General features: G+C 57.1%; 1 protein-coding gene across 8 annotated transcripts; it reads right to left on the bottom strand.

Annotated features, from left to right (window-relative positions):
* Positions 1 to 16: 16 nt before the first annotated feature.
* FMNL1 (formin like 1) lies at positions 17 to 25,237 on the bottom strand. 8 transcript variants are annotated; one of them, XM_029926973.1, is made up of 28 exons: positions 25,140 to 25,156; positions 24,705 to 24,760; positions 16,739 to 16,822; positions 15,163 to 15,276; positions 14,466 to 14,539; positions 13,977 to 14,060; positions 13,445 to 13,582; positions 13,133 to 13,150; positions 11,718 to 11,826; positions 11,039 to 11,115; positions 10,735 to 10,828; positions 9,727 to 9,801; positions 9,303 to 9,413; positions 7,656 to 7,805; positions 6,998 to 7,099; positions 6,570 to 6,834; positions 6,015 to 6,326; positions 5,696 to 5,820; positions 4,721 to 4,923; positions 4,004 to 4,238; positions 3,721 to 3,789; positions 2,686 to 2,766; positions 2,473 to 2,602; positions 2,148 to 2,311; positions 1,588 to 1,689; positions 1,352 to 1,447; positions 953 to 1,073; positions 17 to 458 (listed from the first exon to the last, which is right to left on the bottom strand). In XM_029926973.1, the coding sequence occupies exons 3-28, from the start codon at positions 16,814 to 16,816 to the stop codon at positions 355 to 357; spliced, it is 3,231 nt and encodes a 1,076-aa protein (XP_029782833.1). In that variant the 5' UTR covers positions 16,817 to 16,822; positions 24,705 to 24,760; positions 25,140 to 25,156; the 3' UTR covers positions 17 to 354. The 8 variants fall into 8 exon arrangements, with proteins under 8 accessions (XP_029782833.1, XP_029782832.1, XP_029782827.1 ...); XM_029926975.1 differs by lacking the exon at positions 24,705 to 24,760 and adding an exon at positions 692 to 790 and having other exon boundaries at positions 367 to 458; positions 15,193 to 15,276; positions 25,140 to 25,237; XM_029926968.1 differs by lacking the exons at positions 24,705 to 24,760; positions 25,140 to 25,156 and adding exons at positions 692 to 790; positions 17,070 to 17,159 and having other exon boundaries at positions 367 to 458.
* Positions 25,238 to 25,243: the final 6 nt, after the last annotated feature.

Below are 25,243 nucleotides of genomic sequence, written 5' to 3'. Positions count from 1 at the left end.
ACTGAGTGGACAAGGACCTTTTGCAAACATCTTTATTAATCTTGTATAAAAATAAGGTCCATGGAGAGTTCCTGGAGCTGGGGATGGGACGCGAGGTTGCACTTTATAAGTTACAGGCCAGGCTCCCGCTGAGGCTAAGTATGGCTATTGGGGGAAGAGAGGTGCTGCAAGCAGCATTTGGGGGAGGGACCGGCGATGGTGCCCCCCACCACGGCCCCACGTGCCCCACCACTTGAAGTGGGCTCATCACAGCCGCAGAGGGGGCTGCCCGGCCCAGCCGAGCTGAGGACCACTTTCCTGGAGCGCTGGCTTGCCCCCCACATCCCCCACTGAGTCCATCTGCTGAAATTGCAGTTACAGAGAGATGTCCGAGGTGACCTGCAGGGGGGGCCCCGGGGGGCGCCGGCGAGCGCTTCTGCGGCCTGTGTCTGCGCGGATGTAGGGCTGGTTCCGCAGATCTGGCAGCCAAGAAGAGAGACATTTACCCTTCAGAAGTCTGCACGGGGCTAGGACACAGCTCTAGGGACCCAGGTCGGGTGCATGTAGAAAGGGACCTGTTTATGTTTACCAGACCTCACTCAAACACATCCCAGCCATGCATGGCCCAAGGGAGGACAGCATGACCCAGTCCCCCAAGGGCCCCCAGGGTTGTGGGCAGCCTCTGGGATCAGAGGCCAGACTACCCAGGTACCTGGGGGCTAGAGGGGAATTTCTTCTCCCAGGCTGGCCTCACAGAGGAGCCTGGACGTCCGCTTGCCGGTGCGGGCCGTGAAGGGCACCGTCTTCAGCACTGAAGGTTGGGAGGGAGGAGGGGGGAGAGAAAAGAAAAAAGAAAAAAGACAGAAAAAGTAGCAAGAGGCAGTAAGGCAGCTGGACCCCTAAGGTGGAGTACAGGGGTTGAAGGACAGCACTAGATGGACAGAGGACAGGGCAGGCTCAGCCAAACCCTCACCTGTGATGATATCTTCAATGGCCCCATCACGGTCACTCTCATAGATAAGAGGCTCCTTCTGCTGCTTCCGCTTCAGCTCAGAGATGAGGTCCATCTGCTGCCGCCGGGCCTTGGGTGGTGACTGTTGTGGGGGCGGGGGCATCATGGAACATGTATAGCTCTAGCTCCAGGATCCCCTCTCCCTGTGCCCCCAAATGCTAGAACATCTGTCTTCCTGGTCCCTCCACAACATGGACAACTGGCTCGAGCAGAAGGAACCCATTCCCATCCCAGGCTACTGGGGCACCATGCTCACCTCAGGCAGGGTCTGTTCATAGAAATGAGAGTACGGAAGAGGGCCAGATCTTTGGGGGTGAGGATCCCTGCAAGCAAGTACCAAGTTCAGGCACAGCTGCCTACCTTGGGTGCTGGGACTTCCCCTCTGCCTGGGGCGTCAGCGCCTGCCTCCTGGGCTGCTGCTTCTTTCTTCCACTGTTCCACCTCTTGCTCGGCTTTCTGAGGGGCCAAGGGGGGGTTCCATGAGGGGAGTCCTATCCTGCCCCCCAACAGAAGCATCCCCTACCCTTCCCACTGCCTGTGTGGAGAGGCAGCAATGCTCTGCGGGGGGTCCCAGCCTGCCTACCAGACACACATACCTTGTAGGCCTTGATAAAGCGGCTGAAGAGGGAAAAGAACATGGAGGGGGAGGTGGTCTTGGGGTTCTCTCCGAAGTACTCCACCACAGACTCGTAGGCCTCCTGTGGGCACAGCACACCTGTCAGGCCCACCAGCACTGACCCCTACAGCCTCTGTGCCTCTTTTTTTTTTAATTTTTTTTCTTTTTAATGTTTTATTTATTTTTGAGAAAGAGAGAGAGAGAGACTGCGTGAGAAGGGGAGGGTCAGAGAGAGAGAGGGAGACACAGCATCCAAACACAGGCTCCAGGCTCTGAGCTAGATATCAGCAAGAGCCTGACACGGGACTCGAACACACAACTGTGAGATCATGACCTGAGCAGAAGCGGGTCACTCAACTGACTGAGCCACCCAGGCGCCCCCTCTGTGCCTCTTTAAGACACTGGCCACTTCATCTCTGCTCCTCCAGGCAGGTGGGCCCTCTGGCCCCATCCCCTCCTGCTGTGGCTGTGCCCCTCCAGGCCTCTATTCTGCAACCCCCCAGCCTCCCCACGTCCAGGGCCAGGCCAGCCCTGGCCCACCTGAGCCGTCTTGCTGTCCGCCAAAAGCTTATCCATGGTGGGCGAGTTGGTCCTCAGGAACTCCTTGAGCACCGTGCAGTCGTCCTGCCGCACAAACTCTCTCTGGGTCAACTCTAGGCCTCGCTGTAGGGAGCGCACGTCCCCTAGGACACTGTCCAGGGACACTGAGTGGGGGAGGGAGGTCAGTACAGAGGCAGAGAATCAGAGAGGCAGCATCCCTGTCTAATTACACCCTGTGGTTCCCTCACTTTCTCTCAGCCCGTATCAGTCCCCAGGCCTGAGCCCCTGCCCCCACCCAAGGGGAACGGTGTACCTGCACCCGTACCTGAGCCTGCCTTGTCCAGGAAGTGCAGGTCACTGTGGAAGCCTGTGAGCTGTGGGTACTTCTCAGCAATGACCTTCACCAGATAGTGCAGCAGCGTCTGCTTGCGGTCAGTCGACTTCATCTCCAGCAGCTACGTGAAGACCTGCTGTAAGCCACAGGCCACCAGCTGTCCCCCACCCCCTGTGCCAGGGAACCCCTCCTTGTGCCCCTCACCACATCCAGACTCTGGAGCCGGAAGCCATAGGCTGCTCCACGCTTACTGCTGTTCATGTAGTTGCCAAAGGCCAGGACAATCTGGGAGAGGCAGGGGAGGGAGGGAGTTCAGGAGGGTGCTGGGGCTGCGGAAACCCTTTCAAGTATAAGCTGCACAAGAAAATATGGCAAAAAGCAAGCCCCACACACTCAGCCCCCACAGCACTCCTGCATGGCCCCCTCGGGTCCATGACACACGTACATGTGGGTATATGTCTGACATTGAAATTTTTTTTAATGCTTATTTATTGAGAGAAGGGGATGAGTAAGCCAGGGAGGGGCAGAGACAGAGAGGGAGAGAAAAATCCCAAGCAGGCTCCGCGCTGTACGCAAAAAGCCCGAAGCGGGGCTGGAACTCACGAACTGCGAGATCATGACCTGAGCCAAAACCAAGAGTTGGATGCTTAACCGACTGAGCCACCCAGGTGCCCCTTAAATATTTTATTTTTAAGTAATCTCTATATCCAACATGGGGTTCGGACCCACAACCCCCCAGAACAAGCATCACATGCTCAAGGCACCTAGCAGTCTCGGTCAGAGAAGCATGTGACTCTTGATCTCAGGAGCGTGAGTTTGAGCTCCATGTTCAGTATTGAGATTTCTTAAATAATAAATAAACTTAAAAAAAAAAAGTCGCATGCCCAAGGGACTGAGACAGCCAGGTGCGCCTTGGCATACCCAATTTTGCCCTCTGCTATTCCTGCCCAAGGCTGTGGTACCACGGTCTTTCTAACAGCCATTTCTACTGCTTCCCTGAGACTCCACTAAGCAGGTGTGGATGCTCTGCTAATCATACAGTAATCCCCAGGGGGGAGTCGTCTAAGGTGTTGTAGACATGATCTCCACCCCTGCCTTAGCTTTATTCTCTTTCTATGTGAGAGTTGAAAACCTGTTACATCCCAAGGGTACAGACAGAGCAAGGCCTGGGTCTCCCTCTCAAACACCCCAAAACAGGCAAGGAGCCCCGCTTCCCAGACCCTTGCCCTGGGCTCTCACCTCCAGGATCTGGCGGAGTTTGTCAGAGGACTTGATGGACATTGAGGCTGCAATTATGGCATTCAGTTGCTGGGAGGGGGCGGATTGGGGAGGCAAGGTAAGTTGGGGCAGGGTGGGCGGCAAGCCCATGGGAGGCTCAAGTACTCCTATATGCCCTCTTGCAGGCTAGTAGCTGCGCCCCACTCCAACATCCCCAACCCGGAACACAGCGCTCCGCTTCCCCTGCCTGCCCCGCCCACACTTCCCTGCCCCGCCCACACCACTCTGCCTGCCCCGCCCACACCGGCATGAGCAGCTGCACAGTCTCGGGAAAGTTGCCCAGGAAGGTGAGCGTGGCCATGCGCTCTGGCAGGCGCGGGATGCGGCTGAAGCGAAGCATGAATCGATCCTCCTCCGACAGTTCCTCCATGGGTCGCTGTTCCCGCTCGAAGCGGGCAATGAGGCTACGCTCATATTCCGTGGGCAAGAAGCGGGTCAGCAATTCCAGGAAGTCTAGGCCAAGAGCCTGGAGGTCGTACCTGGTGGAAGGCAGGATAGTTATCATTCTATACCCACCAGTTCTTGAAGCTGGACTACCGCCCGCATCCCCCACCCCCTCATTGTCTTGAGTGAATAAATGAACTTCAGTATTCACTATTTGTCAACAGCTTCAGGGACCAAGAGTTAGGTGTCAAGGGAAGCTGGGAGCTGGGAAGCCTGAGGTCTCTATCATAGGTCAATGGCAGATGCCCAGCTGTAAATGGCTGAGCCTGAGTGCCCACCCCTGGGCAAGGAGGTAGGGAGAAAATGGGAACATCTCAGTCTGGGCGTGGACTCAGAGCATGGCCTGTTTTCTCAGCCTGAAAATGGAAACAAGGTTCCCAGCCTTACTCCCTGACCACGGTTAGCACAAAGTTTGATGGGCTCTGTCGCATAACTGGGACTCTTTTACTAGGTCCTTGATGACCCTGGTTTAGTAGAGGGGCTGGGCTACCCACAATCCCAGGGCAGAAGTACTCACATCTCGATGGCCTGGCAGATGCGATCAGCCCCCAGGTTGCCCTTGCGCAAGGTGATGGCCAGGTTCTTGGCCCGGTTAGCCTCGATGAGGATGGCCTTGCTAGGGGCCTTCTGGGCCGCCTTACCCTTGAGAGCACTGAGGTCTAGGCTGGGACCTTGGGATTTTGTCTTGAACTGCTCCTCAAAGTCACTCATGTCTAGCTCCTGAAGGTACGAGGAGAAGAGCTGATACATTGCTGGCTGAACTATCCAGCCCTGACCACACAACCCACAGAGAAAAAAACCAGTTACCGAACTTGACCACAGGCCCTGATGGGGGATACAGGGGAAGTACAGACAGCACGGAGGAGGAAGAGCTACACCAGGGGACCCAGACTCCAAGCCGTTACAGCCAAAGGAAAAGCTAAATTGGCCAGGGATAAAAAAAGGTGGAAAGGGAAAGGCATTCCAGGCAGAAGGAACAGTATGACAATAGCCTGGAGGCAAGAGAACACATCCCTTTTGGAAAACTAAAAGTAGAATTAGAAGGCGTGAAGCCCTGATTGTCTGGGGGGATGGTGGGAGAGAAGCTTAAAAGGAGAGAGACACAAGGGGGCGCCTGGGTGGCTCAGTCAGCTAAGCTCAGACTTCCACTCAGGTCATGATCTCACAGTTCATGAGTTAAGCCCCAAGCCCCATAAGGCTATCCCCCATCTCTACTGTCAAGGCAGAGGCAGCTTTGGATCCTCTGTCTTCCTCACTCTCTGCCCCTCCCCCACTTATGCTCTCCCTCTCTCTGGGGAGGAAGAAGAAAGCTTCCTGGGGAGCCAAGATACACTCCCTATCCAATATACTAAACCAGGTTAGCTTAACACGGATCCCTGCGCCTCCACGCCCTCATCTGTACAATGGGGTGGAGGAGATGATCCAGCATGATCCAGGCAAGCCCCCTCCTCCTCTGGTGCCCACACTAGAAGCAAGGAAGGGCCACACTCACCTGCAGCACCTTCTCATCATTGAGCTCAGTGAAGACAGTGCCCGTGATCTGGCTGGGTTTCAGGGCCACCCAGTTTAAGAGTGGCATTCTGAACTTGGTCTGTATGGGTTTCTTGGCCTTCACTCCTGGGACAGGGAAGGAATGGTGAAGCATTGGGAGGTGTGGGTGGCGTGGTTGGCAGGACCCTGGGCCCAGAGAGGCCAGACGGGACAGGCAGAAGGCAACAGGCGGCCCCCAGTGAGAGCATACTAGAGGACACAGAGGTCTAGGCATGGCACCTCTCTCCATATCTCCCCCCACCCCTGGGTGGTCCACTCACCTGGGCCCATCTCTGGGGCATCAGAGGGACCTCCCGGAGGCGGTGGGGGCGGTGGAGGCACTGGCCCATCTGTGCCAGAAGGCAGCGGTGGCGGTGGGGGTGGAGGCGGCACATCTCCCGGTAGCGGTGGGGGCGGGGGCGGGGGCTCCGAGCTACCAGGTAGGGGTGGGCCCAGTGGGGGCGCCAAAGGCGTGGCTTCCTGATGGGTGGGGAGGCCGGGCAGTGGGGGGGGCGGTGGTGGCGGTGGCGGTGGGGGTGGGGGTACTGCTCCAGCAACCAGCTGTGGCTCTCCCGCAGGCGGGAGATCTGAGCCTAAGGAGACCAGAGAACCAAAGATGGGAGGAAGGGGTGTCAGGGGTGGTCTGGCCTCCGCCTCCCCGCCCTACGCAAGCGCATGCGCACTGGGCCCACGTCTACCATCTGGCATCCACCTGAGCCCCGCCTACAACCCAAACCTACCTCTCGCGACCCTCCTGGCTAGAGGTGTCCCCAGGCTCCCCTTCCAGACCCTGGTTCCCCCATGCCCACCCGCCCCGGGTTGCAGCTCCTGCGTACCTGGGCTGGGTGAGCCGGTGGGCACTCCGGGAGTCGGAGTCGGAGTCCCAGCGTCACTGCTGCTTGTAGTTGCCACAGCGACCGGGAGGATCTCGATGGAGACAGCATCCCCGGGCCCCCGCAGAATACGGATTAACCCCTTCTCTTCTAGCTCCTCCACCTTAAGCTCTAGGGCCGAAGGCCGTGCAGGGACGGGGGTAGGCACTTTCTCAGGCTCAGGGGGACGCCTAGAGGCGACCATGGGGGTCGACTCGCTGAAGCGTTCCTGTGAGCCCCGGGAGAAAAGTCAGTGCCCACCGGCAAGCCTGGCACATATCCCCCACCGTCCTGCTGGGGTAGAGGGAAGTGTCAAGCCTAGAAGACCCAACGGATCGGTTTGTGGGAGCCCAGCCCGCCCCTGGCCCGTCCTCCTTCGCCCCCAGCCTCACCCGCAGGGTCTCCAATTCCTTTCGAGCCTGGCTTAGCTGCTTTTCCAGCTCGGCAATCTTGGCCATGGATTCGTTCTCCGCGTCCCGAAGCTTTTCTGTCAGCTGTGGCACAGCACATGGTGAGCTCCCACCCGCCGCTGGGCACTGGTACCGCCGGTGAGGGGGCGGCAGCAGGCACGCCTGCCTGAAGGGCTGGGGGAGGCTTCCGGATGTGCTTAGCGCAGGGTGCCTGTCGGGTGGGCTGAGCCTGGCACTTGAACCCAAGTAGGTGAAGCATTGAGGACACTAACGTTCTCTCAGAAGGAGAAACCAAGGCGCCACTGAGGAAGGAGGTGAGTGGAGAGGAGACTGGGCTAGGGGGGGACCCCAGGCACCTAGTTCCACCCAAGCCAGGGTGAGGGCTCTGAGCCCAGGGAGAGGAGGGGCCTGCCTTCCTCAGAAGTCCAGCAGCATAGGAAGCCAGTGAACACTCATTGAGAAAGACACCCACAGGATTCAAGACTGGGATTCAGGTCAAAGAACCAGGCAGACAGCCAGCACCCACCCCCCTGCTCCCCCACACAGACCTAGAACCAGTGTTTGAGGCGCAGTGCCTGATGCCATCGCGAGGCCCGGGGGACCTACGATGTGCCCGGCCAAGTTCAGGAGCACCTCTCACCTGGGCCACCTGCTCCTGCAGCTCCTCCATGTGCTCCAGCACAGCATTCTTAGTCTCAGTGTCCTCCAGCAGCGCACCCACATCAAACACATTGTCCAAGTATGCTTGAATCTGCACCTGCAGCTTGTCACTCTCCGTGAGCCGGAGCCTCTGTCCCCCAGACGGAAGGAGCAGGGTGAGGCCCAATGTGAGGGGTCTTTCCAGTACCCCCCCCATCACTGCTGGAGCCCAGGGGAAGGGGCTTGAGCCCCAGCCTGCTTTATTTTTATTGAGATATAATTCACATACCAGAAAATTCATGATTTTAAAGCATATGATTCAATAGCATTTAGTATATTCACAAGGTTGTGCAACTACCACTGCTGTCTCATTCCAGAATATTTTTGTCACCACTGTACCTGTTAGCAGTCAGTCCCTGTTCTGTCCTCCCCCAGCCCCTGGCAGCCGCCAACCTATCTTCTGCCTCTGTGGACTTTCCTATTCTGGACATTCATATAAAGGAATCATACAGTATTTGGGCTTTTGTGTCTTGGCATCTTGGACTTAGTATAATGCTTTCAAGGTTCATTCATGAGGTAACATGTATCAGTATCTTATTCCGTTTTATAGCTGAACAATATTCCATTGCATGGATACATCACCCCAGCTTTTTAAAAAATGTTTTAATGCTTATTTATTTTTGAGACAGAGAGAGACAGAGTGTGAGCAAGGGAGGGGCAGAGAGAGAGAGGGAGACACAGAATCTGAAACAGGCTCCAGGCTCTGAGCTGTCAGCACAGAGCCCAATGCGGGGCTTTTACCCACGAACCGTGAGATCATGACATGAATCAAAGTCAGACGCTTAACCGACTGAGCCACCCAGGCGCCCTGATCCTGGCTTTTTAAAACCCTAATCCCAGGGGAGCCTGGGTGGCTCAGTTAGTTAAGTGTCTGACCCTTGATTTTGGCTCAGGTCATGATCTCATGATCATCGTCATCCTGTCGTTGGGCTTGGACGTGAGCACTGGATTCTCTCTCTGCACACACATGCGCTTGCTCACTCTCTCTCTCTCTCTCAAAATAAATGACTTTTAAAAAGATAAAAATCCAATCCCAAAGTCCCCACTCCTCCAAGCAGCCTCCCAAAGGAATCAGGAAAGCCGCAGCTTCTCTGCATAGGCTGGACCGGGGAGCACCAAGGCCCTCTGCCTAACCTGTCCCAGGGCAAGCAACTCCTGCATGACCTGCACCCATCCAGCATGAGCCAGATCCCAACAGGGCCCCCTGTCTCTGTGCTCTCCATTATGTGCGTGAGTCAGAACCTGGCTGAGGCTGATGCTCCCAGAGCCAGACCCAGGGCCACCTAGAGCCCTTTGGTGCCTGCAGTAATAGTTCCATGGACCGTGTGCCTTTTTGGTGGCAGAAAACATTCTACGTCATTCTATTTAGAGTCATTATCATCTTTCTCATTCTCCTGTTTTACAGGTGGGAAATCTGAGACTCAGAGAGAAGAGACCTATCCAAAGTCACAGGGGCTTGGAGGTGACAAGAGTCAGGATTTGAACCCAGATCTGCCTGAGCTCAACATCCATGCTGCTCACCACAGAGCCACATTCTGCAGTTGGCAAGTGGTTAAGTCCCAGAGGGGCGGGAGGATGTAGAGCTCACCTCCAAGTATAAGTCCAAGCCCAGGTGGGTGAACTCATATTGCAAGAAGACACGGAAGTTCATGTTCTCCACAGAGTGGACCACGATGTTGATGAATTGCATGCAGGCCACCTGGGGAGCGGGGAGCAGGTTGGTCTGTGATCCTCTGGGTGGAGGGAGCTCAGTGCCTTCCACTCTCCCACCCCCGCCTCCATTTATTCCCAAGTCTCTCTCCTTTTCCCCATATCTCACTCTGCTAACCCAGCTTTGTCCCTACTCCTGTTTCCCCCCTACACACCACACACCCTTCCTCCTGCTTCCCCTCTCTGCCAACCTCTCAGTCCTCACACTTTGCAGGAGCAGAGCCCAGATCCCAGATGCCCAGGGCCCCTGGCCACTCCTCACACTGAGGGTGGATGGGCCCAGCCTGGGCTCCCGAGCTCACCATGAAGTCAATGTTGCTGTCCTCTTTCTGGAAATATTCCATCAGCTTTTCAAAGCGGTGCTGCTCCCCACACACCTGGGTTGGGAGAATGGCTGCCATCAGGGCCCCAGTGACACACCGCCTAAGGCTTTTTCCAGCTGCCACTCTTGTACCTCTATATGTTCCTCCTACATTAGATCTAAGTCAGGCCGTGTCGCTCTTCTGCTCACAAACCTCCCCTCCCTCTCCACCTCCCACAGCCCTACTTTTGCTTACTCCACTCTGGCCACACTGGTGTCCTGCCACATTCCCACCTCAGGGCCTTTGCACCTGCGGTTCCAGCTGCCCAGTTGCTCTTACTCACGGCCGCCACCACACCAAGTCTCTCACTTCCCTCACAGCTTTGCTCAAACTTCATCTCGATGAGGCTTCCCTGACCACCCTGCAACCCATTCCTCCTGTTCCTCCAGCGTCCTTAACTTTTTCCTCGGAGCATTTATCATTTTCTAACGCCTTAGGTAATTTGCTCACTTATTGTACTGTCCATGATGTCTTCCCTTGCCCTCTTTGGGTTTTTTTTTTTTTTTTTTTTTTTTTGTTCACCGATGTGCCCCGAGTCCCCACTCTGTGCCTGACACATAGTAGGCACTCACTAAATATTCCTTAAAGGCATGAATGACCATATCCCACTTTATGCATCATATTCTCCCATATCTACTTAGCCAGAGTCAGAGAAGTATATGGATGCAACTCTGAGATGTGTGGATCAAGTCCACTTTGGATCTGTCAAGGCTGAGGGTCCAAGGTTCAGCAGATCCCCACAGCTATCCCTGTTGTCCTAGACAGCGCCCCAATATGACCTGGCACCTTCTCTTTTAAGCCTCCCCATCCCAGATTATCCACACCCCGTGTTTCCCAAATGCCCACACAGCACTCCCAGCTATCCCCAGCAGAGGCCACAGCTACCAGCAACGGGACTCTGGGCAGCGCTAGAGAACAAGGACGTGTTGGGGGGGGGGGGGGTCATACCTCCTTGAAGTTGTCGAAGGCCGCAAGGATGATGTCATGTCCTCCTCGCACCAGACACACCGCCGCCAGCAGCTCCAGCACCAGAGCCTTGGTTCTGGGGAGAGAAGGGGCAGTCTAGCCCTCGAAAGCGGGCCCCACGGCAAGGGTGGATATAGACCTGGCTGGGGGAGGGCAGGGGAGCTGACGGGGGAGTCAGAGTGGAAGGAGCCCAGGCAGGAGTCCTGAGAACTGGGGAACAGAGCAGGCAAGGAGCTAGTGGCAGGAGAATCCAGATGTGGAGAAACGTTAGAGGCCCGGACCTCACCTGGGGTTCTTGTTGTTGAGGCTCAGGGCAATCTCATTGACACAGGCTGGGTGCGTCATGACCAGGCTGAAGCCAGACTAGGGAGAGAAGAAGGGTCAGCCCCTCCAAGGCAGATCCCCCGGATCCTATCCACCACCTCAGGCACTGTTGGCGCCATTGTACTCTGGTCTCTAACTGCCCTCAAGCTTAGGAAGTTCTTTATATCCAACCACAGCCTTCTCTGTGGCTACCAAAGCCTGGCCCCTCTTTTTAATTGACTGTGCAAAAGCCAGTGTTAGGAATCAGCACCATGGACACAGCGAGCCCTCAAAGGCTTGCTAAGTAAAGGACTGGCCTCACCAGCCACTCCTCCAAACAAAATAACCCCGGGCTGCTCTCCCTGAGGGCCCTGTGTCCAGCCTTCCTTTGTGGCTGTGCCTGGGTCCCCACATGAGGCATACCCACGCCCCCAGTCATGTCCAGATCACTCTAAAGGATCTCACTAGGAGGGGCAGAAATCTGGGCTTCCCCTCAAGACCTGATCGGCCTCAAGACCCTCAACAGTCCCCATCCACAGGGTTCTCCAGGGGGAAACAGGTCAGGGGGCAGTTAGTCCCTGAACCCCATCAGCTCAGGCAGCCCCCAGTGAGGACAGGCCCAGCTCCCTGAGTCTCCTGTGCCCTTGTGCTCACTGACCAACCTGGTAGTTCATGATGGCACGCAAGCACATGATACAGACATGGACGTCATCCTTCTGGCTAACGATGCGAGAATTCCGCAGGGCCTTCCTGCTGTGGGCTGGGGTCAGCCTGGTGGGGTAGGGAGGGGGCAGCAGGGGGCAGCGTCCTACACCCAGCCTCCCCCCCTCCAGCCTCCCTCCCGCCCTCCCCACCACAACATCACTCAGAAGGCACATCTGGAACATTAGGCCACTGATTCCCACCCACCCAGCCCAAGAGGTCAGCTCCTTGGTCCCTAGGCCTGGGGCGTGGCATGCTGCCAGGAGATAAGGAGGGGATCTGGAAAAGCAAAGACCCTTAACAGCAACTTGGCATCAGAAAGGGTTGCTATGCGACAGCCTATGGAGGAAGGACAGCCAAAGCCTGGAAATCCACAAGGTGGCGCTCCCAGCCTCATGGGCTCATTCATCTTCCATCTTGAAAAGCCAACCCTGAATTCAGACAGTCTTGGTCCAAATCCCAGCTCACCACTTAGGAGACAAATTTACTTAATCCCCCTGTGCCTCAGTCTCCTCATTTGTAAAATATGAACGGTAATAACAGTGCCTTCCTGACAGGGTTTTGGGGAGTAGGCAATGAGCTCAGAACAGTGCCTGATACACAGCAAGTGCTGTACCAGTGTCCTTGATAATTCTTTGCAAAAAAGTGTGTGATTTTTTTTTCCCGCCAATCATGACTTCCACATCAGTTCCTCTGACAGTTCTATCACATTTTCAACAACCCTGGGAAGCCCCACCTCCTCCCTCCATCTGCCACATTGCCCTTCTCCTGTCATTGCTCAGATATGTCTGTCTTTGCTCATGCCCTTCCTTCCACCTGGAATGCCCCTCCCTGTCCCCACCACTGCCTGTAAAGCTGGTATCCATCTGTGAGACATCGCTCGGTGGTATCTCTTCTGGAAAACCTTCCTGATGCCCCAGGAACCAGCTCCCTCCCTTCTCAGGGCTCCCAGCAACTCCTCCATGATAGCCTGTCATACACTGTCTCCTTCTAGACCAAGGGCTCCTAAGAGGAGGGTGATCTGTCTCCCGAGCACCTGCCACCAATTCTGATACACAGCAAATGCTAAAAATAGATTTGTTGAATGAATGAATGGATGAGCAAACAAAGAAATATACTGTATAAGTTTGGAAGGCTTAATACGAAGTTGGTCTCCTAGACCAAAGTGGGAAGGACGGAAGCTGGGGGGTCCACCTGAGGCTCTCAGGGCTGACTCCTTCCCTCTCCCTGCTTCCCAGCAGATGTCCTGTGTTAGGGTGGGGTGGCCTATCCACAGCAGATGAACTCAGGGGTGTTAGCTGAACACCCCTCCCTACCCTTCCCCACCCCCGAGGAGCCAACCAGGCATGCACCTGCCCCCCAGGTGGCTACGTACCGGGGAGAAGGGGGGCACCTGGAGGCCGCACAGGAAAGAAGAGGGGGTTAGATGGATACAAGGGAGGTCTTGCTGACCCAGAAACACCCTACTTATCCCAGACCACCCAGATTCCAGTTTCGAAGTGCCCATCCCTAGGAGGTTTCTTAACACACCCATCTCCCAAACCCTGTTTAAGGCCCTTACTGTGATCCCCAATGCCAGGCTGTCCCTCCCACCACCCCCAAGGGCCCGGGGCAGGGTTGGCTGGGTACAGCAGTCCAGGGGTGAATTCTCTATCCTCCCTGCCACCCTGCAAGGGGACCCACATACTTGATGGTCAGGTGGCGACTCTTGGGCTGTGGAGGCAAGGCTGAGGGTGGACCCTTGCTGAGATCTTCCACCGACTGCTCCAAGGGCTTGCTCTTCTCTGACCCGGGCACCCCGTTGTCTGTGCTCTCCATGTCATACCTGCAGGGATGAGAGTGGGGTGGAAGCCAACACTGCAGAGCACTTAAGAAAGGGGTGGGGGAAACTGAGGGGACAGATGAATGTGCAGGAGAGATTAGAGGCTGCGGGGGAAGAGGCTGTGTTCTCAGCACTGTGCTGGGCAGACTAGGGGGCAAGGGAATGGCAGAACAGAAGAGGAAGCCACCCAGGTCCCAGCGGGTCACCCCAGCCATGTCCCTTCATATCCATGCAGGCCCTTCAGAAGGGGCATCCACCGCGCAGGGTGTGGTTTGTGTGAGCCCAGGGTGGACTTGGGCTGCACGGCTTGGACGTGGCCCGAGGAGTGGATGAGGTGCAGAGAAGCGGGGATCAGGGCTCTGAGGAGCAGCATGAGGACTGGAGCAGCGGGGCTTACGTGACGGAGCACTGGGCAAAAGCCAGGTACTCGAGAAGTACATCCAGGCCACGGTTCTCCTCATTGAGGAACTCCTCCACCCACCTGCAGGGCAAAGGGCTCCCTGAGTGCCAACCAGGAGGGAGGTCCTGCCCGAAGTGGGCACAGAACAGGCACAGCCAGGGAGGGTTCCAGGGTGGCTCTCCCCACGCCCTCCCCGAGAAGACCCCAACCAGCCCAGACCTCAGGAGACCCAAGGGTGCTAGGAGATGACAGGGGGCTCAGGAAGGACCCATGGCCCAGCCATGCCTCGAGGCGTGAGCAGAGGGTAGGCAGAGGAGGAGGCATGGAAGCTGTACTGGACACCCAACCCAGAAGTGGCCTATAGGCAGAGCCTACGCAGGGGTGGGGGGATGCGGCGCAGGGGGATAGCAAGGGGAAGCCCCAGGGGCTGCCTACAGGCAGAGCTCTCCCTGGGCCCCCAAGTGGGAAATCGGAGCCCTCGCTCACCCAATGTGGTTTGTCCTCAGGGAGATCTCCAGCTCCCGCAGCACCTGTGTAGACTCCTGAACTCGCCTCTTAAACTGGGGGTCAAGGACAGGAGAATCTGGTGGGTGACGTCCAGGCTTCCCACAGGCCCACCAGGCCCTGAGGCAGCAGGCAGCAGCCCCCACCCTCCCCCTACCACTGGCCTTTCACGCTCAGCCTCCCCCACCACCCCCACACACCTGCCCAGCAGAGTAAGCACTTCCAGGCTACCCCCCAGGCTGTACACACACACAGACTCATCCATATACAAGTGCCGTGGGTACACAGATATGAGACACCCATACATCCACATACAGCCACATGGGGTACACACACACACCCCTATACGCGGACCCAAGTGTACACGTGCACAGGCATATGTGGACACAAAGGACACAAAGTATACGCACGCATCCATGCACGGACACACGGTGTGCACACATGCGCACATACCCCACAAATATGCACAAGTGGACCCACGTAAGCATATGCAGGATATGCAGAGGAACTTGCAAAAGTGCACACCCGCAGCCCTCCCCATCCCCTAAAAATATGTACAGGCATTCATAAGCATGCCTGCACAAACCCACCAAAAAGTTTACGCACACAGTTATTCTAGCTGCCCAGAGCTTGGAAGGTGCAGGGGTGAAAGGGACAGAGAAAAGGGGGAGACATATACCCCCAGGTTAGACATCCAGTCCGCTGCTACCTTTCGGCTGACCCCACCAGTTTCCAGGTAGCTCTTCAGCTTCTGGATATAGGCTGTGGGAGGGTTCTTGACTTGAAACCGCTCCTGGAGAGATGGAATTGGGTGTATAGGGAACCAGCCAGAGCTACCCTGGGGGCAAATATCAGCCCTTGCCCCAGAATCCCATTCTCAGCTCTGACCCCAAGTCCCAGGGTACCTTAGGACCCCTCTGAAATACCAAAGATACCACCAAACAACCCGCCAGACCTAGCTTTCACCCCCCACTATGGCCTCACAAGTCACAGCCCTACAAGCCCCCCCCCCCCCCCCACTCCAGCCATGGAATCTGGAGGGGTCATTTCTGCCACACACCAAACCGTGCTGGGGGTGGGGAAGAGGACTCAGACCTGCCAGTAGGTGGCACCTTCCCAGCCCCCTGCCCTCCCTGGGAGTCCCAGGGGAAGAACACTCTGAGGGCCCCCTCCCCAGGGCTGCAGCCCAGCTGTTCCATTCACCTGTGCTGGTAGCTGCCTGTGTGCACTCATCTCCTGGGCTCTGCAAAGCCACTCCTAACTCCCCTACCCCACCGAAGGCTCCCACAGCCACTCACACAAAGAAGCAGGGGCCACATCAGAGGAGCCCCCACCCTTCCCAGCCCAGATCCTTTAGGACTCTTATGTTTCCCCGGCCTTTGAGCCCCCAGCCCTGAGATACCAGGCCCAGTGGCAGAGACCTCCACAGCAGCCCCAACGCCTCTGGAAGCAGCTCCCATCCTCCCCACACAGCCCAGCCCTTACCCCCCCAGACTCCTGCACAGCCTGCTCATCCCATTCTGCTCCATTAGCAGGAGCCGAAGGCCCAGCCCTGTTTCCCAGGGGAGGCTCCTTGCTCCCTGACTCCCCACCCCCAGCCTCCCTCCCTCACTGAGTCACTGTGCTGCGGGCGCCACCCTGGCTCAGCAGTGGGAGAGGGGGTCTTTCTGCTACCAAGGACAGCAGACAGTGGCCCAAGAAGTTGAAGAGGCAGAGGCTGCCAAGTGAGCCGTTAAGGGGGCAAACCCAGGGGCCTGGCTGAGCACCACAAGCCAGGAGTTCTACTCCTTGCTGGGCCACTTGGGACCTGGTTACCTTTGGGTTGTTGCTTGATTGACTGCAGCTCCTCTGGGCCCTAGGGAAAGAAGGGCGGGGATCCTGCCCCTTCCTCCCCACTTCCCATGGGGTCAAAGATGCCCAACCCTGGGTTGCCCCCTATCTTCCCCACCCTAGAGCTGAAGGGTCAACAGAGGCTGCCCCACAAAGCTCAGCAAGGAGGCTGGTGATAGCAAGGAGGTGATGAGCCCTGCCAGCTCTTCACAGGGCGGACCCAGCCCTGCTAGGGACTCATAAGGTCCCTGGGGAGGCCCATGTCCAAGGGAGGGGGGTTTTAGAGTCTTAAAGACACCCCCAGCACCCTCTGTAGATGCTACACAGGGCTGTGGGCAGGTTCTCTGGGCAGTGCCCCCTCTCCTGCCAGCCCCAGCCTGGCCAGGGCAGGGCATCCTGAACTCAGAAGGGGCCAAGGTACCCACCTGGTCACAAATGAGCTCCCACTTCTTCTCGTTGTCATACTGGCTCAGCAGCTGCACCTTGTCCGGGGGCAAGTTCATGCAGTTCTGGGGAGGGAAAGGACAAGATAATGACCCTGAGCCTGAGGTCCCAGTGCAAGGGGCAAAGAAGGGAGCATAGGCATTTTCAGGGAAGCCATGAGGGGCCAGCCCCCAGGAGATCTATTATGCACATGAATCCCTGTCATGCTCTCATCCCGGGAGATAAGTAGCATTAGCCAATGAGAAAACCAGGGCCCAAAGATAGAGCACCTTTCCCTAGACCCCAAAGCTAGTAAGTGACATTGGGACTGACTCTAAGTCGGCCTGACTCCAGGGCCTGGGCTCTGTCTTCCACACGCTGCCTCCCTGGCACATCTGGCCTGACCATGAGAGCATGGGTCCTCAGCCGAACTTCCCAGGACCTCAGGCATCTTTAGACTCCCTTCCCCTCATGCAGTAACAGGGTATCATCTCTTCTTCCACTTGAGCGGGAAGCTAACAGGGGATCCATTTCTAGCCAGGCCCAAGTGTGGCCAGTCTCGGACTATGCCCCTTTCCTGTGTTCCAGCAGACACCATCCGGACTGTGTGCAGTCCCGACCCAGGGTACCAGTGTCTCACGAACAGCAGAAAACCTCTCCCAAGGATGGCAACAGCAGTCTCCTCCTCAGCTCCGCCCCAGTCACCTCCCTCCTCTCGCTTCTGGAAGGAGGACACGGTTTAGGCCAAGGGAGTTACAGTCAAACAGGCAGGGAATTCCTAGCAGGTGCATCATGGCTACAGGGCACAGGGAAATTCCTGGGGAAGGTCACCCAGCCATAGGAACTGGAGACAGCAGCCACCATGCCGGGTCTGTGGTGCTGGTGGCCCAGGCTGGGACTCCCCTCAGGAGCCAAAGAAGGTCAGCATTGTTCTGCCTGATCCTCCAGTCACAGACGTCAAGCCCCTCCCTCACAGGGCAATATGGGGTCCCCTGGCCTCCCTTGGACTTGGCATGTCTTCCTAACAGATCCAAAAGATGATGCCAGTTTACCCCAATTCACTGAACCCCGGATTTAAAAAGGGTCTACTCTGTGTCAGGCCCCAAAAGACAGTTCTTGTCCTCAAGGAGCCTCATCTCTGCTGGGGATGTGGGAGTCCCCAGGAATTCCCAGCCCAGAGTCAAAAGGCCCCCCGTCACCAGCGCTGGTGGCTCAGGCTACACGTCCTCGGTCACATGGCCCTGAGAGGAGGCCACAGCTGGAGCAGAGAGGGGGCCACACCCACCCAGGGCTCCTCAGCCAGCTTCCTCTCTGGGGTGCTGGGCTTCGTTCTGGGGCTCTGGCCAGAACTCACCCCCCCCCACAAAAAAATCACTGCCTTAGGTCAGCCCCAGACAACAGGAAACTGGGTGCTCTCAGTCCCCGTTGCTCAAGCTTTCCGGCTGGGGCCCCAATGGAGAGGTGAAGCTGCCTGCCCCCCAGACCCCCCAGGCCAGCTGGGGATGGGGCTATGTCATTCTTCTCGTCATTGCGAAAGCGAGCCCCTGGATTGAGGAAACTGCTGCTGTCTCATCCACTGCCCTTCCTCAACCTGCCAATAGTCAGAACAGCCCCTCCCCACCCGCCACTATAAGAGAGCCTGCCAGGGAAGGGCCCCTGGAGCTGAGGGGAGGGTCCCTGGGATGTTCTCCATCTCTGCCTTTCTTTCTCCACGGTCTCTCCCGATTCTGATCGCAGAGATTCAGGGTGGCGCAGGGCAGAGGGGCTCAAGGCTGAGGGGGAAGGAGGGAGCAGGAAGGCGGGCAATGCAGAGAAACTGGAACAGTGGCCAACACAGAGGAGGGAGGTGGTGGCAGGGAAGGAGGGCGAGGAGGAATGAGGGGACAGTTGAGCCCTGGTCCCTGAGCCTCATATGGGACTACCACTTCCCAGCACAGGTCTCTCCAGGCCCTCACTCAGTCTAGGGACCTGTTTGCTTCCTGGAACGGCCCCAGGGGCACTTGCAGATGCAGCGGCCAGTCACAGTCATAATAATGACCCCGACAAATGTGGTCCCCAGCTCTGCCCGGATGCTTACCGTGCCCGGCCCTGCTCTGAGCCCTCTGCGTGGGTGACGCCCTCGTCACCACACGCCCTCATCCTCAACTCACAGGTGCAAGTACAGATTAGTTCAGTGACTGCCCAAGGTTACAGAACCAGAGTGGGGAGCAGGGCTGGCTTTGAGCCCAGAGCTGACTCTGAACTGGCACCCTGGCCCACTCCCCCAGGGACAGCGCCATGGTTATTACTGGGGAGGAAAAGGCCTCTGCCGCGGGGTTCACCTGTCCCAGCAGCGGTGGAGGGCAGAGCACCCCCTGTCCCCTTCCCCACCTGGGCGTGCTCAAGCCCCTGAGGCTACGTGCCAGCCTGCCAGACGGGCTAAATTTAGGCTCGGAAATCAGAAATAGCTCTGACAGCGCTGAGCACTAATTAGCAGCTGTTCCTCAGCTGTGCCCACCGAGGAGACGGTACCCTGAGGAGCAAGAGAGGAACCAGAGGGTGCCACTCACTTGGGGTGCAGGGAAGCCATCCTGGAAAACGGCAACAGACCCCAGACCCAGGGCCCTCAGCAAGGAGGCAGCACCATGGGAGAGAAGTAAATGAGGTTGGCCAACAGCGCTCAAAAGGGACAGGCAAGGACACGGAGGTCCAGGGCTGGGGAGGAGGAACATTTGCCCCCCATGAGGGGACATGGGTGGGGGAAAGCTGTGAAGTGGAAGAACCCATACCCAGTCCAGGAGATCTAGGCTCTGGGCCCACTTAGCCCAACAACTTCTCTGTGTCCTTGAGTCTCAGCTTCCTTCTCCATAAAATGGGCACACTTCCCTCCTGCTCACAGCTCACAGAGCTCCTGGGAATACCAGTGAGAAGCTGGGTTTTGATGTAATAATACTCATCAGTGACACATGCTTTGAAGAGGCGTTTCACAGACTGGGGGTTGGGGCACGGGGGACGAGTCCATCGAAGACCCCAAGGTAAGGGCTGGGGTGGTGAGCAGAAGTGTGCAAAAACATCCAGATAAAACAGAGCTGTCTCCAAGGCTTGGCCAACACCAAACTGACACTTCAACTCCTCTTCCCTTGCTGCTCTTAATGCTTTGGCTCAAGGAAGAGGGAGATAAGACCCATCTTTGAGGGTGTGGCCAAGAAAAGAAGCTGATTCCCCAATCTTTCTACTAGAATGTGTAGAGATCATTCCAGGTGCCAGAGGGGCCCTCAGCCTCGCTCACCCAAGCCCAGCCTCTTGCAAGCTTCTACCTTGTTCCTTCAACTCCCCCCACCCCTCCGCTGACATTTGGAGAGGTGTCCCTGGGGACTGGAGGGGCTCTGTCTGCATCTGGACACAACCACACCCTCCTGTTTCACTTTCAGTTTGAGCTGAGACTGTCCCAACCCACCTGCCCACCCTCTCTCCTCATGACGTCTGGCCCTTTGAGTCCCAGAATGCCCTTGAACTTGGGTACCAAGCCCAGTCGCAGACCAGCCCCGCAGAGGCCCCACTTCCCCACGCCACCCCCTCCGCCCATCTCTACACGGCCTCTACCCTGGTCTTAGAGCTCTCAGCGCATCTCCAAAGGCAATCAATCCACGTTTCCAAGTTCCAGTAGGTAGATTTTCTGGGGCTATTAGAGACAATCCCAGACTTAGAGGAGGGCTCTGGGTGACTAGCCCCAGGATTAGGTGCTGAAAATCCCAAAAGTCCACAGCTTCTCCTATCAGGGTTGAAGGGTCCCCATGGCAGGGACAAGGGCAAGCCAGATGGGACTCGGGGCACCAGGCACTGCCCATACAATCCAGGCTGGTAGGAGAATTATAGCAACAATAATAATGATAAATATTCCCCAAATATCCCATTCCATGCTTAGTGCCATTCTAAGTGCTTTACATCTTCGGACTCACTTAAATCTCGAAAAAGAAGCTTACACGGTAAATGCCATTGTGATCCCCATTTCACAAATGGGAAACTGAGGCAGCGAGCAGTTAAGTCATTTGCCCAAGGTGACCTAGCTGGCAACCTGGTAAGGAGACCGTGTTTCCTTGGAAGAAAGAGCACTGAAGGCAGTGAGAAATGTGGGTCCCGGACCCTCAGGGTCTTCTGCAGACAGCCTGGCCCCAGTGCCCCTGTCTGAAGAACCAAGAACAGCCAGCCCCATTTCCTGCCACCCAGCACCCTACGCTTCCTGTTGTTGCCCACACTGAGCTCTTACTCACTGGGGAACCCCCCCTCAGTACACCGTCTCTCAGAGGGAAGTGGAGGCCTCCCCACCCCCTCTCCATGTGCACACAGCTACCGTTAGCACCATGCTGCCCCACCCTCCAGGAGAGGTGGGCCCTCCCTCTCGTGGTTTCCGGCAGCCAGGCAGTTTTCAGTCTAGGCCCCATTGTGGCTGACCTGCATGATGGCAGCCCGGGAAGCCTGGCCCTTGATGGCCAAAGTTGGCAACGTTGGTTGGTCTTAGTAATGGAAATGGAAGAGGGGAAAGGCGCAGTCTAGAAGGGCCTAGAAGGCCTCCAATATAAAGAGGACTCTATCCACTCTGATGTCATTCCCTTCCTCACAGTGGGGGAGAGTTTCTGGAGCCCTTGCCCCTGTAACCCTTCAACTCTCTGTAGCCCTTCAACAACCCCAGGAGACCAGCAGATACCACTAGCATTCTCTTTCTACACATGGGGAAAACTGAAGTTCAGAGAGGTTAAGTCATTTCCTCAAGGTCACCCAGGTAGTAAGTGGCAAAGACAAAACCCAACCCCCCAACTTAATGACCCCAAAGCTCAGGAAGCTACTCTGCCTTTCCCCATGAGTGACCCGGCCCCTCCCAGAGGCAGGGAGGCCCACACCACCTTCCAGGGCTCCATGCCCTCAGGAAAAATGCAGAAGTAGCCCCCAGGCAGCCCCACCTGCTCCTGCCCATCTCACCCAGCTCTTTGCCAACTGGCCCCAGATGTCCCCATGAATCATGCCTACCACATCCCTGGGTTTCCAGGATCAACGTGTGCCAGCCCTGCCTGCTAAGAATGTTACCCCACAGCCCCTCTCCGGCCCAAAATCCGCCCACACAGCCACAGCCCCGTTGAGATCCCTCCATGTGAGACACCCCAGAGATGAAAGGTCCAGGGCCTGAGCACCCCTATAGCTTCCTGTTCCCAAACTTCCTCTGCCCCCACCTCCCACCCCTGAGAAGGGAGCCGGCCAACAGAATGGAGACACAATGGATTCTATTTCTGCTCCTCAGGGAAGGGGGCCAGTGGAAAGCAGGATTCCCAGGTTGCACACGCTGCCGGAGGCCTTCCTGACCTCCCTCGCAGCCTCACCAAATGTCCATGTGCCTGGGCACTCGCTTAGGGCAGCCCAGGGTGCTAGGCCCCATCAGGCCAACTCCTCTCCAAACGGTTCAGCCTCCATGTGGATGAGCATCACTCTGGGCCACGAGCACAACATCTCAGGCACCTTCCCTTGGTCCCTTGCCCCAAGGTTACATGCTCCTCTCTGACCAGCCAGATCTGCAGTATCCTATGCCTGGCTGTAAGCATAGAACTTCTGGAAGGCCTGGAGACAGTGCCTGGAGGAGGCATCCCAAACCCTGATCCTTACAGGAGAAGATCTGCAAGGAAGACATGAACATGGACTCCGAGAGGCAAGAGCTTGGCATCGGCTGACTGGTTTTCCCCACCCTTCCAGCAGGCCCATGTCACTGGGCAGCCATTGCTCCTCTGCTGTTGCTAAGGCAGCGGTAGGAAACCCTGGCTCAACCTGCTCTTTCTCCCCACCCCCATTTTAAGCAGGGGCACCTCTCGCTCACAGCCTCCTTAGAAAAGTAGCCCCTCAACACCCTTGTGTGGGAGAAAGGCCACTGTGGAGAAACGGAGAGCAAGCTTCATCTCCTATCTGGCCATAAGCCTTGGTGGGGGCACCCTTCACCCACACGCGGGTCCCACATCCAGGAGCCAAGGAGTGGTTTGGTGTTGCAGGATCCTCCTTCCCACTAGGGACCAAAGGGTTTCCTTTAGGAGTAAGGAAGAGGCTCCCTGAGGCTATATCCGAAAGGGAGGGCTATGCCTTTCCCATCAAGGCTCAGGGACCCTTGGGGGCGGTGGGTCCACCGCTCTAGGCAGCCTCAGGCTCTTCTCCTCTTACACATTCACTAAGGACGGGACTCGGCTCCCGCGATGGAGGCAGTGTTCTGATGGAGGCGCACCCTGCATGACCCGTTGCCAGGCCTGTGGGTTTAGCCAAATACTTGGCCCAGGCAGCTGCAGACAGGGGCCAAGGCTATCACCCCAGGGCGGGGCTCATGCCCTTGTCGGTGGGGAGTGAAGGGAGCCAGGTTCTTAGTCAAGTGACCTCGGGTTGAGTGCGTTCTGCCCCTACAAGACAAGGGACAGGCTGATCCTTCCCCAGAAAGAAGGCCAAGTACAAACACACTGGGGTTCCTGGTGGCCAGGGTAGGAAGTTGAGCCCCATTGGGTGCTGCTGACCTAGATTTCTACCCAGCTACCACTGCCTTCTCCACGGAGACACCCTCTAAGACCCATCTCTGGGCCTCCGCCCTCCACGCCCTGGTACTCAAGGACTCCCAACAGCATTTAACGTCAGGTTCAGCCAATCAGAGCTGAGGCCAAAACATAAGCAGGGCACTCAAGAGCATAAGCAGGGCACTCAAGAGCTACACAAGCATCAGAGCCTCACTATTTGACTTTTGGATTTCCCACTGGTCTGAATTATTCACACAGCTCCTCCCCATTAGTGGGTATGACAGAGAGCAGACTGGAGCCCGCACCTCACCCTGACAGCCTGTCCCACCCTTGTCCACAGATACACACTTGGGGGGAAAGAGAAACCAATACCCCCCCCCCGATCAAGCTGGCAGGGGTCCAGGGATCCACCACTAACTCAGCCTCCCCAGATGGTCTCCCAGAGACTGTCTCTCTTCATTCTCCCCCCTCCCCCATCTGCTCAGCTCAGTTGAGCTTTGCCAGGCCATAGGTTTGAGGAAGGGAGAGCAAGTGGAGAGATGGGGGAAACAGGGCCTAGTCTGGTGTGAGGGGTCCCTCAGAGTCCCTCCCTCTCTTCTAATCAAGCAAGGTGCCTTCACAAGGATAGACTGGACCCCCCCCCCCTGCCCCATAGCTCTCCCAAAGCCCTCCTAGCCTTCCTTCTGGGAGGGGGCGGCCAAGATTTCCAGGAACTATTATGAGGGGCCATGCAGAAGATCTGGCAAGTAAGGCCTACTAACTAGCCAAGGGAGGGGAAATGATGTCAAGGAGGTGGAGGGGACAAAGAATTGAGCACTGCCACAAGCCAGCATTGCTTCTACCGCCTGCACCTCCTTTGTCTCCCCCCGCCCCAAGACCGGCAGTGCCAGCCTGCTTAGACTCAGAAGTGCCTCCAGGGAAAAAGCACAGCACGGCCTCATTCGACTGTCACCCAGAGTCCAGCAAGGGATCTGACAGCGGACAGGCCACCAGGCAATTAGTTAGAGAAAGGAGCCTGGAACAGGGGTGAGACAGGGAGAGGGAAGTGAGAACCAGTGGCCCTTCCCCATCGGCCTTGCACCAGGTCTTATGGAACCCTGATTTGGCTCTGGAGCCCCTCCCCAAACACCTCCTGACTGTCTCCAGACTCAGCCCTAGCTGATGGCTCCCTCCCCAGGGACCTAGTCTCCAGGCCCCCCAATTCCTCCAGCGGTGATGGGGGGAGGGGGGTGGCTTCCAGACTTTTGCACCACCCCAAGCCAGAGTGACCGACTCATCCTGACCCCATCCTTCCTAACCTTAATCCCCTTCGTGGGCTGGAGGAAATGCCCAAGATAAAGACCCACAGGCAATCTCTCCTGGACAGGCAGGGGGTGAGAAACACAGACACCTCCTCTGCGGGAGCTGAGGACACAGCTCCCAGCAGCCCAGGCATCAACAAATCAGGACCAAATACCTGAACTCCGTCTCCAGATCCCAGGACATTAAAATGTCACTCTTCCATCTTTGGCCCTAAGACACAAGAAGATGCTCCAAGATCTGCGCCCGGGGGCTGGGCCTGCGTGCAGCGCGGAAGGGGATGCCCCCGGCCCTTCTTGCATACTAGGCTCCTAACTTCCTCGCAGGACATTTTTGTTTAGACCTTTAGACCTAGGAGCGCTGGGGAAGGGGGTGTCTTGGGAAAGCAGACTGGGCGACTGCGGAAGAAAGTTTTTTTGGGGGCGAGAGTGCTAAGTCACTCTGAAAGAAGCCACTGTCACTCCCACCCCCTGCAGGGGCAGCCACTGGGCCGGGGATCTCCAAGCGGTACCTGAGCCCCCGGGGGGCGGGGACGCGTGCCGAGCCCCAGCCGCCCCCCGCCGGCACACAGAGCGCGGCACATCACACTCACCAGAACCCGGTTGAACCTCTCCTCCAGCTCCCGGGCCGCGGGCATCGGCTGCTTGGGCGCCGCGGGCTGCTTGGGGGACGGCGCGGCGGAGCCCGCGGGCGGCT

The sequence above is a fragment of the Suricata suricatta genome, chromosome 17 (genome assembly GCF_006229205.1).
Source record: "Suricata suricatta isolate VVHF042 chromosome 17, meerkat_22Aug2017_6uvM2_HiC, whole genome shotgun sequence".
Classification (NCBI taxonomy): Eukaryota; Metazoa; Chordata; class Mammalia; order Carnivora; family Herpestidae; genus Suricata; species Suricata suricatta.
This window is presented reverse-complemented; position numbering and strand designations above follow the sequence as displayed.